This window comes from Fukomys damarensis, unplaced genomic scaffold (genome assembly GCF_012274545.1).
Source record: "Fukomys damarensis isolate Sample0158 unplaced genomic scaffold, DMR_v1.0_HiC HiC_scaffold_4, whole genome shotgun sequence".
In the NCBI taxonomy this organism is placed as follows: Eukaryota; Metazoa; Chordata; class Mammalia; order Rodentia; family Bathyergidae; genus Fukomys; species Fukomys damarensis.
In genome coordinates, this window is record NW_022900916.1 from 22,830,796 (window position 1) to 22,846,080 (window position 15,285).

Below are 15,285 nucleotides of genomic sequence, written 5' to 3' on the forward strand. Positions count from 1 at the left end.
CTAAGCATGAGATAATTTCAAAGTTTTCATCAATTACTATCAATTTGGTGTCAGGGGCCAGGTGTGGTGCACACCTGTAATCCCAACACTCGGGAGGCTGAGGCAGGCAGATCACCACAAATTCAAGGTCAGCCTGGGCTACATAGTGAATTCAAGGGCAGCCTGAAATACATAGTGAGACCCCATCTCAAAAAAAAAAAAATCAACAGCAGAATAGGAGTAAAAGCCTAAAAGTCAATATCCTGACAAACTGCAATTTTCACTTTCATTTTCCTTTTTCACCCCAATCCTAATTTTTCATTAACTCCAAATCGAAGCCCAGAATGAAGTAAAGAAGTTATAAATTCGAACAATATCTGAATAACATAAATCTGGTAGGAGTGGAAGATTAGGCAGGGTGATATTCTGAGAACTTTGTATTTTTCAGAAACTGTTAAGGATGTAAAGAATGCTGCACAATCAATGAAAAAACTCACACGGTCATGCTGTATTTGCTCATAGTTTACTTCAGAAGAATTAAATTGTAAAAAAGATGGCAAATCCTGAAAGAACTGAAAGGATGCAAGATTATCAGAGAAATAAGTAAGCTTTCACTAAATTCTACAATAAGTACCTTTCTACAACTTTGGATATACATCAATCTTTTCAAAACTATAGCAAAAAAAATTACATTATTTTCCCAAAATAGCAATGCTTTTTGCATTTTGCGGTACTTCAACAAAAGTCAGTAGCACAATTAGCTTAATAGTGACTTTCAGTAACAGCTACTGAAATTATTTATTTAGACTTCTAATATCTCCTCTTCTGAATTTCTTTTTTGTTAGTTTTTTTTTTGGTACCGGGGATTGAGCTCAGGACCTTGCACTTGTAAGGCAGGCGCAGTGCCACCAAGCTAAACCCCCACCCTATTCTGAATTTCTTATAGCTTACCCATATGTAGAGGAAAAGAAATCCACCTGCAAATTTTAGTTTGGATTTTTTTTAACACTGTTTCATGTGGGATGTTTACTTTTCACTGAGTAATGCCCTTACATGTATGTGTTATTTAATTTTCTACACATATAATTTATTAATTTAAAGACATGAAAGGGAAATAATTTAAAATCTATTTTATTTTCACTTATACCAGAACAGCGACGTTCTCTCTGCACACACGACTGGATAGGACCCCCCCACACGCCTCCAGGTCTCATGGTTCACTAATGCAGGAAACGGCTGTCAGAACCTCTCCTTCCACACCAGTTTCTTAGGAGTCAAGCACCTTTACCAGAAACTTTTTGAGGCTGAAGAAAATTCCTCTTGAGAACATTTTTCCTATTTCATGAGAGATTTTAATTTTTATATGTTTATTTTCTTGTAAGTTGACAATAGTGGTATATATTTATAGAGTAAAATGCGACATTTTGATACATGTATATACTTTGCAGAATGAAAAAAATCAGACTAATTTAATACATCCATCACCTTATATACTTATTTTTTGTCATGGGAACATTTAAAAATCCACTCTTCTAACAATTTTGAGTTTATAGTATTCTTAACTGTAGTTACTACACTGTGCAAATGATCCCCTGAACTCCCTCCTCTTATCCCACTGAAACTCTGTTCCTTCTGACCAATCTCTCTCCTTTCTCCGTTCACCACCTACCACCCTCAGCCTCTGGAGACCTCTACTCTCTACTTCTATGAGTTGGATTCCACATAAAAGTAATATCATGCAATGTTGGGATTTTTTTGTTTTGTTTGTTTTACTTAGCATCATATCCTGAAGATTTACCCATGTTGTTGCAAGTGACAGAATTTCCTTCTTTTAAAGGCTAAATAGTATTTATTATGTATCTATATCAAAAATTATTTTATACATTCATCCGCTGATAAGAACTTATTGTTTTCATATCTTGGCTTATTGTGAATTGTACTGCAATATGCATGGAAATGCTAACAACTCTTCAAAGTACTAATTTCCATTTCTTTGAATATATACCTAGTAATGGGGTTGATAATCATCTAGTAATTCTATTTTTACTTTTTGGACCCACACCATACCTGTTTTTCCATATGTACTCTTGGCTATTATCAAAGAGATGAAATATAACTAGTGCTGGAAACAATTTGAAAATCCAAAGATCCTCATTCCACGCCCCACACTTCTCCTTTAATCTTCTGTTGTTGTTATTTTCCCACATGTTTTCTATCTGTTGGCCATACTTTCTCAAGAACCTTTTCCTCATATACTCAAAACAGATCCTTTGGATTCTATGCCTGAGAATAATGGTGTGAGAGAGTAATGAAAAGGCAGATTAATTTTAGACTCATTTGCACCCATAAGCATTGTCTGTAGACTGAATAAGCCATATCTCGAACATATATTTCACAAGCAACACTATAGCTTACTTGTTACAAGTTTAACCTCTGCTTTTAGACTCAAATTCAATCACTAGGTATGCAAACTGGGAGTGTGTGCTCTCTGACTCAGTCTCTTCCCCTTTAAAATGGTCATCATAAATACTACCAATGATCATTTATCAAAACTGATTTTATGTTATAAAGCTAGAGAAAAGTTACATATGTCTCTTCTTGGGTGTCTTTTTTTAGAAAACTTTAAACTATTCTTACTCTTCAGACTTCTTTTTTTAAAATCAGAAGTGTGTGTGTGTGTGTGTGTGTGTGTGTGTGTGTGTGTGTAACTGGCAGATGTCCATGAAAGCATTGGATCAGATTTATTGCTTGCATTTGGATCTCCTTGAAATGCGAGCTAAAATGTGATATTTTCAAATGGACAAAATTCAAAGTACAGTACATTTGTTTAATATGCACTTAAATGCATTACATTTCAAGATCACAGTGCCAGGCATGGTGGCGTATTCCTATAATCCCAGCACTAGGAAGGTTGAGGCAGGAGGATCGTTGTGAGTTCGAGATCAGCCTGGGCTACATAGTGAGTTCCATGTCAGTCTCAACTACATAGTGAGACCCTGTCCCAAAAAAACAAAAAAAGATCACAGTGCTCTCAGCATTTGGGTACAATAGGTTAAAATGTTTAATTCATCACTTAATACCCATGAGGATGGCTATTAGAAAGAAAGAAAAAAAAAAGTACTGATGAAGATGTAGAAAAATTGGAATTCTTGTGCACTGTTGTTAGAAATGTAAAATAGAGCAGCTTCTACAGAAAACAATTTGATGGTTCCTCAAAAAATTAAAAATAGAATTCAGCAAATCTACTGGATATATACCCAGAAGTGTTGAAAGTAAACAAAGTCAATATGTATAGCCACATTCATAGCAGTATTATTAGCAATGGCCAGATTATGGAAAAAATCCTGGCACCTATCAAGTAATGACTGGGTGAACAAAATGCAGTGTTCATACAGGGGATTATTAGTGTTCAGCCTTTTAAAGAGGAAAGAGATTCTAATACATTACAATATAAATGATGCTTGAAGAAATACTAAGTAAATAATTCAAAGATGCCCTTGAAGAAATTAAGCCAGTGACAAAAAGGAAAGATATTGTATGATTCCACTTTTATGAAGTATATAGAGTAGTCAAATTCATAAAGACAGAAAATAGAACAGTTTTGTCAGAGTTTGGGAGAAGGAGATAATGTGGAATTCTTTAATGGTACAGGATTTCAGTTTTGCAAGACGAGAAAGTTCTGTGGGGACAGTAGCACAGCAATGTGAATGTATTTAGTGCCCTGATTTTACATTTTTAAATGGTTAAGTAAAGTAAGTCTGTTATGTATCATAATTTTATCATAATTTCTTTTAATTTTTGCTCTAGATACATGCCTTCATTTGTCACCTTAACAGACTTAGAGATGGACAGTAACATTGTGCATTCCCCATGATTTTTCTAAAAATACTTATACTTTCATTACATTTGTTTTTAAATTTCAGTATTGATAAAAAAATTGCTGCCAGCAGTAATATTTCACACTTCAGCAAAATTTGAACATTTTGTAAATTATATTCACATTGTAACTTTGCCATTTTAAATATTTATTTTCCAGAACACTACAAGAACAATTACCTAAAGCAGCAAAGCAAGCTGTTGGATCTATTGAGATAGTAAGTGAAATCAAGTAGAATATATGTGTACCAGAAAATTTTAGGAAACAGACAGTAGTATACAAAATGATTGGCAGTTTTTATACACTGTTTGAGAGAAATTAGTTCATCAAAGTATCATTTCCAATAGGAAAAAATAATAAAAATCCAAAAGGGACTTTTTGGATAATGGATAAGAAAAAGCAGCACAACATCCACACAGCTTAATTTTTTCAATACAAAAAAGTGTGTGTGTGTGTGTGTGTGTGTGTGTGTTACATAAATGTAACCAAAACATTATGTCAAATGATGGAGAATAGCCACATTATTCTATACAAAAGTGTGTGTGTGTGTGTGTGTGTGTGTGTGTGTGTTACATAAATGTAACCAAAACATTATGTCAAATGATGGAGAATAGCCACATTCATTATGTTTATATTTTAGCATTTTTCAATAATTCTACATTTATAAATGTTGCTATTATTTTAAAAGTATTAAAAATTATTTTTAAATAAAAAATAATTACCTAAGTATTTTTTAAAGCTTATTTATTAGAAAATATGTCAGGATGCTTAATTGGAATTATATTTAAGGAACACTTTCAGACATTCTCTTAACCAACTCTATAGCTGACAATGTTATTCGAAATACACATTGAAAAATACCCTGGGAAGTAGCAGAACACGGCAAACTTTATCAAGGAGATAACAAACTATTCTGGGAGAAGGCAGGAGAACAGATGCTTTCTTATCTGTAGCGCTGAATAAAATGTTGTGAAAGTTACTCCATATTAATTAGCCATTGCACAAGTGAAAGGAAAAACATGAAATGTTTTCAGTCTTCACTCACAAAATATGTAGTAACTTCCTCTCACTGCTATTCAACTCAGCTTACACCACTTCAGGGCCCATCATTTTAAATTCTATCTTGAGCCTTCTCAGTAAGATAAATAATCCATGTTTCCAAGTTTTGTTCATGATTTGGTTTTGGAATGGTGCTATAGGGACCTGATACAGAATAAAATATAAAGAATTTTTGGCTTTCATGCATTTCTTTCGTAAGCCAAATAGCCCTGAATATTATTATAGAACCTGATTAGTGGGTAGACATTGTGCAGGGTAGTATGAATATGAGGAATTTCAAAAGTAATAGCATTTATTACATTGTTATTAATTGGTTACAGTTTACTACACTCGTGGTGGCAAAACTATAATGCCAATAAGCCTAGGGAACTAAAAATTTGCCAATCAACTTTCTATAAACTATATCATTGAAATCTTCCACAATATCTCATTCTAAACAACCAAGTAGAAAGAAGTTTCTGCATGATGCTCATGTGTGATGCTTATGTCATCATCTGCAATTTATATGACTTAGCAGCTATATCTTTCAAAATTGATTGTAAATTATTAAGATTGGTTGTTTTTCTTCACTTCATATATAAACGCGTTCCCATGGTTTTAAATTTATTTAATCTCAATTTATAAAGTAGCATTTACTTGATGGGAAAAACTATAAATTGACGTTTTGTTTCTCTGTTTTATAGCCATAATACTACCATGCTTTTGTTGCCCGCAGTTCCGTTTTGCTGATGGAGTGGACATCACACTCATGATCCTAGGGATACTGGCATCATTGGTAAATGGAGCTTGCCTCCCTCTAATGTCCCTGGTTTTAGGAGAAATAAGTGATCACCTAACTAGTGGATGTCTAGTCCAAACCAACAAAAGTGAGTACAAGATACTTTTCTGTATTACTGGAGACTAAAAAATGTTACAAAATTATATATATATATTGTACTTAAATCATTTACTCTTCCATACCACAACCTGTTCTATCTTACCCAGAATTCACCAATGAAACAGAACCAATAGTATGTCTGTGTACAGATATATATCTGTGTGTGTGTGTGTGTTTGTGTGTGTAGTCAGAGACAAGATAGAGACAGAAATTTTAAGGACTTACATGATTATGGAGTCCACTAAGTCCAAAATATGCCAAGCAGGCCAGCAGGTAGAAACCTAGGAGAGAACCAATGCTACCGCACCTACAACAGAAGTCTAAAGGCCATTCGGCCATTTGTTGGTCGTATGTGATAATCTGAGATCCACCTTTACTCAACTTGTCTATCTAGAAATTCAAATAAGGTTCTACCAGAAGTGTTGACTATGTCAGAATTTAAGCAGAAGGTTGGACTATTCCAAGGTATTTATATTTAATGACTTCTTTAGAAAAGAACAAATCAAGTAAAAATGGTTAATTTTTTTTGTTTACAAGCTACTTAAGGTTCTTTAATATACAAAGACATGCAGGGCATATGCAGCATAATTTGATAAGTAAGCATCAAAGAACAAACAGAAAACTACAGTACTAGAGACAAATACAGTACTAGAGACAAAGATGTCGGAAATCAAGCAATTGAGTAAACAAAGCTTCCGTGCTACTGATATTTGTAGGCACATTTTCTTATTACCTGTATTTGTATGTGCCTTTCATATATCCTTTGTAAGGCCCTATTTCAGGGTCATATCCTTCAGAGTGATATTCTTTAGAACATAAACTCCAATGATCCCCCTATATAAAGACATAGTATCTAGAATATTTTTTATCCGGTGGACATTACAAATATTGGTAATGTCCTAATTTTACATATGTGTCTCCTAAATCCACACTAGGAAATATCCTTATAGCTATTTAGTACAACCGGAGCAAATAACTCATTAAAGCCTACACTGTCTTTTAGACACTGATGTTGCTTTGTGCAGTGTCTTTCCCTCTGAACCCCACCTAATTTATGCTTTCTTGTTTTCCCCCCAAAGGCTAATAATCTTTCAAGTAGTCTACTCTTATTTGAGTGGAATAAACCACATTGCTTCTCTCTGTCCCTCCAGATGATATTTATTTTAGTTTAGTGATATAAGAAAAATTAAGATTATAAGTAAAATTAAAACTTTGTATTTGAATTATATAAGCTAAATAAATTGTTATACACCTGGATACGACAACTCATAGGGTAAACATTTATGGATTAACATTTTTTGAAAAAATAAGTGAATATCTAAAAATCTAAGACACTTATGTTATGGTTTATATCTAGATGTGCCCCAAAGCCTCATGGGATCACTCGTGGAGCTTTTGAGAGGTGGTTGGATTTGGAGACAGGATAGCTGGCTTGCTGTTGGGAGGTGGGGTCTGGTCAGAAGAGGCAGGGTGCTGGGGATGGGGCCTGGAAGGATTTATGTGGCTTCCTAGCTCCTCCCTTGGGCTCTCAGCTTCCTGGTCAGCAGCCCATGAATGGCTCTCCTCCACCCTGGCCCTTACACCATGCCTTCCTGCATTGGAGCCAGCCAATTGTGAACTAAAAACATGAGTCAAAATAAACCTCTCCTCCTTTCAATTGCCAGTGCCGGGTACTAAGTCTCAGCAAGGAAAAAGTGAGTAAAACAACTTGGGAGTATTCCTTTAGTTACATGTATTCTATTATTGATTACCCTGCCTATGTTGGATAGAAACAGGTGGTAAATATTTGATGAATATCGCTGTGATGTATTTAATCAAATATGAATAAAAAAATAGGTTTGATAAGTATTTATGTAAATTCATTTATATTATTGGTGTATTGTAACACATCACTAAAGAGAAGTAGGAGTATTAAGAGTTATCCTCACCCTCAACCCTTTAAATAATAATGATCAGTCATTAAAATTGATTTTTCTGGAGGATAATCACACAACATAGTTTTCTTCTACAATAAAATATTAGTAACCATCATGATTGGGGCTTGGTTTTTTTGGTTTTGGTACCAGGGATCAAACTCAGGAACTCATGCTTGTGAGGTAGCCGGGGGAACCACTGAGCTAAATCCCCAACCCAATGATTGGGGCTTGTGTCTGTACCAGTACTAGATGTTTGCACATACTCCTTCTATTAATATAATCTCCAAAATTAGTTTTGACTGTTTTTATGCTACTGTGATACCACTTTGAAAACAATGTTTATTCTCTTTATCAGCTCAGTGAAATCTCATTAAAATGTCCCACTAAATATTAATATCTTCACTTCTACCATGTCAATTGTGACATTTTTGGAGTAAGCTGGTTAAAAACTACATCATAAATGGAAAAAAAGGGAAAATAATTGGTCACACATAAGAAAGGTTCATAGATTCTTACATGAAATATTATATTTATGTAAGAGACAAGGTGTCCCGATGTCTGCAATTTCTTTCAATTCTAGAAGTTTAAATAAGAAATTGTAACAGTGGATCTTGACTATGTTTTGTGCTGTTAATGAAATCAAGACCTTGTTATACAATGAGTTTACAATGCACTCGATGTACCTGAACTATCCACTAGCAGATCCATAGAAAGTTTTCCTAAGACTTTTAACCCAAGAATTACTTGAAACACAGATTTATTATGTGGCTATTCCAATTATAACCCAACACATTTCACGGACCTTCATTTCTGCTTTTCTCCATGCCTGCTTCTTCTAGAACTTCCACATATGTTCTCGCTTTTCTTGGACTTTCTAAATAATTCTCCTAAAGCATTCCCTGGGGCATTTAAAGCTTAATTCTAAATGCACGATCAAAGGCAGGGAAGGGGAATTCTGTTTCCACTGCTTTCCTGACTTTTGCCTGCTAGAGCACCTTTAAGAATTCTTTCCAGATTTGGGCTTCACGTTTAATGTTTCCTTGCATTTTTTTCACATCACGTGAATAATTCTTGAGAGCAGAGACAATTACTTCAAGCACCAGTTTAAAGAATAGAAAATAAGGTAATCATAAATTTGTTTATAGGCATTAAGCTTACTTTTTCTAGAAACCAATATGTTTTGTTTTGTTTTGATTTTTGGTACTGGGGAATCAAACTCTGGACCTTGTGATTGCAAGGCAAGTGGCAGAACCACTGAGCTAAATCCCTGGCCCAGAAACCAATATGTTTAATTTGGAAAACTATTGACAAAAATCACATGACTGCTTATAATTTCCTTTGTAATATAAAATATTTTCTTTACAGCAAATTATCAAAACTGTACACAGTCTGAAGAGAAGCGGAATAAAGATATGATTATGTAAGTAAAAATGAAGTGTTAATTTCATACTTGTAGCATGATGCCTTATTTAATATTTATAAGAAAGATAACTGAAAATTTGTCTGATTATTATTACATCTAAATGATTAAATAAAATTAAATGATTAAATCCTCTTTCATCAGGATGTGTTATATAATTACTGCAGTACTATTTTTTTGCCATCCTAGGGATTACCCCAGACCCTTTGCTACATACCCACTGCTTTTTCTTTTATGTACTTTGAGACAGTCTCCCTAAATAGCCCAGGCTGGGCTCAAATTTGCAATCCTCAAGTCTCATTGTTGAGATAATAGGCATGTGCCACTACCCCTGGCTAAGATTTGCATTTTTATACTACTTTTTTTTGCGGGGAGGGGAGCCTGGTAGGATTTTTTACTCTATAGATCATTACTTTTTCTTATAATAGCTTATTTTAGTTATTTTCTAGGTTCTTGCATAAATTTTCTCAATCAAATATTATAATGTATTTCTTTTTTCTTTCCTTTTCCTTTTTCACTTTTAAGTAGCAACAGTCTAACATTTCCAATAATCTTTCTTCAGGTTGACCCTGTATTGTGTTGGAATAGGACTTACTGCCTTGATTTTTGGCTACATACAGATTTCCTTTTGGGTTATGACTGCAGCACGGCAAACCAAGAGAATTCGGAAACAGTTTTTTCATTCAATTTTAGCACAGGACATCAGCTGGTTTGATGGTTATGACATCGGTGAACTTAACACTCGCATGACTGAGTAAGAAGATGAATATGCAGTATATCAACTTTGTTTTCATGTTTGACATATATGACTTATCTAAATGTATTTACTTGTTGCAGTGACATCAATAAAATCAGTGAGGGAATAGGAGACAAGATGGCTCTGTTGTTTCAAAATATTTCTACTTTTTCTATTGGGCTGACAATTGGCTTCATAAAGGGCTGGAAACTCACCCTGGTAACTCTGTCCACATCTCCCCTTATAATGGCTTCAGCAGCAATGTGTTCTAGGGTAAGCAAGATGGATCATAATATTGGCTGGAAGCAAAAGTGTGAACTCTATGTCTTAGTGGGTTTGTCAAAACAGACGTTTCTATTAATTTTCCATGTCTCGAAATTCAAAGGGATATTATTGACCACAAATACTTCTGATTTTGTTCACTAATCACCTTTCTATCTTTAAGTTATGTGCTTTAAATGAGGCTTGTTTTCAATACTTATTTTAAAACATTCCTCTTCATTTAGCTGCCTAATGCAGCTTCACATGATAGCATAGATAAAGTACGATGTCTTTATACATACGAGGTATAGTTGTTGCTGCTGGGAGAGGCTTGTGTGTTCAAAATCCCCAGATAAATGTGTTGGGAGAATTAAAGAAGGCAATCCCATAACTATAAGCACTTAAAACATTTTTAATATCTGTCTTTTTAAGTTTACATTTTATAAGGCTTTGAATAATACTTAAAATGTATGTTAATGTCTACTTTAATGTACAACATAAATACAGCTGTTTTTTAAACAAATTATGTATTTGCATCCTAAACTGCATTTTTAGCAGTCTTATACTATAAGTATACCAGAAGGTATTAATGTTGTTTACAGACTAGTTTTGAAATCAGAATTCTCTACAAAATCCAAAAACCACCATATCCCTAATATACTTCTTTTAAAGTAAGTGTTTGGCAATTTTACCAGTGTATTATGCACCTCCTAGACTGAAGACCCAGTGTTTTTAGTTCTACAATATTAATTATTCTTTTTGTAAATCAAATCCCTAAAATTTCCTGAGCTCATTTACTACCAAAATATAAATTCAACCAAACAAGAATTTTCAGCAATAAAATTATTCTGGGGTTAACTAATTCATTAATAGGCTTGAATAGTTAGACAACAAATCTATTCAGTGTGATTTCCAATGTTTACCTTGTAACCCTTGTCAAAGTCTTCACTTCCAACTTAGTTGAAATGAGTGCTTCTCGGGTAGATTACTCATACTGTTACTAAGGCCAGAGTCTTAGCTACCCAGGACAGAGAGAGATGGACAGAGTTTTATAGGAATGGCAGAGGAGAATCTAAGTTCTGTTACTGTATTAACTGAAGAGGAAGCAGATAAGGCCAAAGTTCCCCAAATGACTAGAAATACCAAGGTGGATAGTTTCTAGCTTCCTTCAATTCAATTGAATTTGGCAAGCACTTAGTAAATACTATTTTTTGTACATAGTTTTGCATAAGTTGGTGTTTTCCTACCAGTACATGGGAATACTTATTTCTATGAAGTGCACTCAGAAAAGAATGAGCATTACTGAGCTTATTTTAAGTTCACCTGTCATGTGAGTATGTCATTCTTGAAATCAACTCCAATTCTGTGGGATATATTTAGAAAGTAGATGTATGTTCTATATAAGCTGCAATATTATAACCTCTCAGCTCTGAAGATTATGTTCTTGCTCTTTCTTTTCATTGAACTATTATTCTAATTATTAAAATATAAAGGGTTAGTAGGTGAGTCATATAATGGAAAAAAAGGGTATATGTAATTCTGAATTTTGAGAACTCAGATAAACCTAGTATCATTAACAGTGGTATATCTCCTTTCACTACAAATCTCACCTCTCGGTATTCAAAAATAAAGTATTTACTTGTCAGACTGTGTTAGGCAGGGTCATATCCCATATGTATACAGGATGGTGCTCCTCTTCCTCCACAGCCCTGTGACTCCTATGTACTCTAGACGTCTTGCTTTGAATACAGCAACAAATCAACTCAAGCCCACTAATTTCCGAAGTGGCCCCTCCAAAAGCACAGCGTCCTTAATATCTTTCTCCAAATAAAGTTTTTCCCAATTGTACCAGTGAAGCTACACATCTAAAATAATTTTTTAAAATACAGAGAGAAAACAAGTATGCTCCAATAGAAGAAAAAGATAGGGATTTAGATTCTAGGTAATGTTAAACTACCTAGGATTCTGATTCTGTGAACTAAATACAGTGTACATTGTTACTACTGCATGTTCATTCCGTATTTAATCTGTGGTTGTGATTTATTATAGATGGTCATCTCACTAACCTGTAAGGAGCTGAGTGCCTATTCCAAAGCTGGGGCTGTAGCAGAGGAAGTCTTGTCATCAATCCGAACAGTCATAGCCTTTGGAGCCCAGGAGAAAGAAATTCAAAGGTCTGTTGCATTAATTATTGCAAAATGTGTTTGGTTTTATTTTCCCCAGAGAATAGTACACTGTGTTTTGTCTTTGTAAGGTATACACAGAACCTAAAAGATGCAAAGAATGTTGGCATAAAGAAGGCTATCGCTTCAAAAGTGTTTCTCGGTGCTGTGTACTTTTTTATGAATGGAACCTATGGACTTGCTTTTTGGTATGGAACCTCCTTGATTCTTAGTGGAGAACCTGGTTATACCATTGGAACTGTTCTTGCTGTAAGTCCTATTTGAGAACAAAGGAAAGTGACCTATGTAATCTTTTCTCACCTAGAACTTAGTAAAAGTTCCTTTTTGAATGAAGAGGAAGATTCAAAGATGAGTGCTTTTAATGAACACATATGTGTTTCTTTCATGTGATTTATATATATTTTAAAGTATAGTTATGAATTGACAGGATTTATTCATCTAATATATTTTGTGTCCTCATTGTGCCAAGCATCATGGGTTTAGAAGAGTCATAATTAAAATACCCACAAGGAGACAGTGTTCTTGACTCAGTGGTCAGAAAGACCACCCTCTAGTGAGGCATTTACTTTCCTGTTTGCTGAGATAAGATGGCACCCTGCGGTCACCTTGCTAAATCTAGCCTCCCTGGGCAAATAATCTGTACACTGGATTCAGCAGCTCTCCCTCTGTCTTTTCAGCAAGTAGTGATGATAAAAAACAAACTACATATAGCTCTGTCCACCACTATGATTTAGAGTCTTTTATTCCTGGGGAATATGTACTAAATTTTAATATATCCAATTCTCTTCCCAAGTTTCAGCAATAAATATATCAATTCAGAGTTTAAAAACATGTGTCGCGGTGAGCCTATATATGCTGCACATGTATCCATTCTTGTTTGGCCTTCCCATTCCACAGATTACTCTTCTTTCAGTTAAAAGTATCTTTTGAATTTGAGCATTTCATAGTTAAGACTTCAAATGTTTCATTTATTTCATGTGATGTAAAATGAAAACATGAAGAAATTTTGGCTGAGCCTCTCTCCTCTAGTTCCCTCACCTGTAGGACAAGAAAAATAGCACCTAGCTTGCAGACTTCTGTCCTTTCATGACTATTTTTCAGAGATATGTTTGTCTGAAAATGGACAGATCTTCAGTGATTAACAGACTCAAAACTCTGGAGGAAAAATATGTCTCTGAGCTAGCGACATCTATCATAGTCTTCTTATTGAAGCTCACAGAGTTGGCCAGCAAGGACAGGGTGCAAATGGTAAATGCAGTCACCTCCTCAGCTATAGCACGGTGCCTAGTGGACACTCCGCAGTCAGATGTCCAGCAGGGGATAGTCACAAAGCCATGGGGCAATCAGAAGTTGTGCTGTATTAGGCCAAGGATACTTGGACTAGCTTACTTTTTCTTCATATGTGACCACTTTTTCCGCTCTTTCTTACATAATTCCTGTAATATGTCTTTACGGGTCTAAAGCAAGTACTATATGTGCTTCCTCCTGCTATCTTTCTCATATAACTGCAGGAGAATAAGTATTATTCTTTCTGTCCCTGTAGGTTTTCTTTAGTGTGATCCATAGTAGCTATTGCATTGGAGCAGCTGCCCCCCACTTTGAGACCTTCAGTGTTGCCCGAGGAGCTGCCTTTAATATTTTCCAGGTTATTGATAAGGTAAGACCTCTTATTGCTTAGAAAGATTACTGAAGGAGACCATAAAACAAACACCTGCATTTCACTACAATAGGATGAGCAAAATTTGCCTTGGCCTGATGGTATGGAAAGAAACACTGCTTTTAGTGCTTTTATGAGGAAATTGTGGTTTTTTTTAAACCTTCATGCCTAATTTAACACACTTCTAAAGTAGAAGGAAAATGCTATAAAATAAAACCTTCTTTAAGGTATTTTTAGGATATAGGGAGTATCAGTGTAGTCTTTGGAAGATTTATAATTTCTCTTTCTTTTTCCAAGAAACCTAGAATAGACAACTTTTCAACAAGTGGATATAAACCTGAATGCATAGAAGGAACTGTGGAATTTAAAAATGTTTCTTTCAGTTATCCATCACGCGCATCTCTCAGGGTAGGTTAAACTTATAGTACTGTACAGTTTTCTAATATCTTCTACTGCCTAAGATCTCTTATGTGATTACATAGGATGATTTTCATCAAGTTGTTGGCTACTTTGCTTAGAGCCTTTAGGAGATAATAGAGCAGATAAGTAATTATGCTGCAAAAGCATTTATATTCTCTAGCCTCTTTTTTTTTATATATGTAATTTTATTTTTTTTCAGCTTTAATTGAGTTTATTGGTACATTTAGTTAACCAACAAATGCATTTTCAACTCTCTGGAAATCTCTGCTTTGGATTTGCAACCAAAATGCCTTGGATTTATGGGGCCGCCTATTAGATGTCCCACTTAACATAGAAATTGCTTTTTTTGTTTGTTTTTGATTTTTGTATTTGTTTTTTTGTTTTCTGAGACAGGGTCTAACCTATGTAGTTGAGACTGACCTGGAACTCACTACGTAGACCAGGCTGGTCTCAAACTCACAGCAATCCTCCTGCCTCAGCCTTACAGGCATGTGCCACAATGCCCGGTGAGATCACTTTCTTTTTAACTGAGGATAGAACCCATGGGCACTCTACCACTCTATCACTGAGCTACATACTCAGCTTTTTTTGTATTTTATTTGGAAACAGTTTCTCACTGGGGTCAAATGTGCAGTCCTCCTGCCTCAGCCTCCTGAGTAGCTGGGACTTACAGACATGTGCCACCACACCCAGCTAGATAACTCATTTTAACCTTGTAGTTTCTAATCTGAGACATGATGCAGGTGTTACCTTCTCTCTTCCCTGAGGCCTTTGCTGCATTAACAACTGCGTTTCACATACCTTCCCTCTCATCTTTACACAAGAATAACACACATGCACACATTCACACATATGCACACTATACAATTTGTCCTCCAGTTGGTCTTTGGCAAGTTCTTG

General features: G+C 34.9%; 1 protein-coding gene across 1 annotated transcript in view; it reads left to right on the top strand.

The window, feature by feature from the left end:
* The first annotated feature begins 532 nt into the window (after positions 1 to 532).
* The window catches only part of Abcb5 (ATP binding cassette subfamily B member 5), an 87,571-nt gene continuing 72,818 nt past the window's right edge, over positions 533 to 15,285 (top strand). The window contains exons 1-10 of the mRNA XM_010641096.1: positions 533 to 582; positions 4,016 to 4,073; positions 5,631 to 5,781; positions 9,074 to 9,128; positions 9,691 to 9,882; positions 9,966 to 10,137; positions 12,175 to 12,299; positions 12,380 to 12,557; positions 13,852 to 13,965; positions 14,263 to 14,373. Coding sequence (XP_010639398.1) covers positions 533 to 582; positions 4,016 to 4,073; positions 5,631 to 5,781; positions 9,074 to 9,128; positions 9,691 to 9,882; positions 9,966 to 10,137; positions 12,175 to 12,299; positions 12,380 to 12,557; positions 13,852 to 13,965; positions 14,263 to 14,373 — 1,206 coding nt within the window. The remainder of the gene's footprint in view (positions 583 to 4,015; positions 4,074 to 5,630; positions 5,782 to 9,073; positions 9,129 to 9,690; positions 9,883 to 9,965; positions 10,138 to 12,174; positions 12,300 to 12,379; positions 12,558 to 13,851; positions 13,966 to 14,262; positions 14,374 to 15,285) is intronic.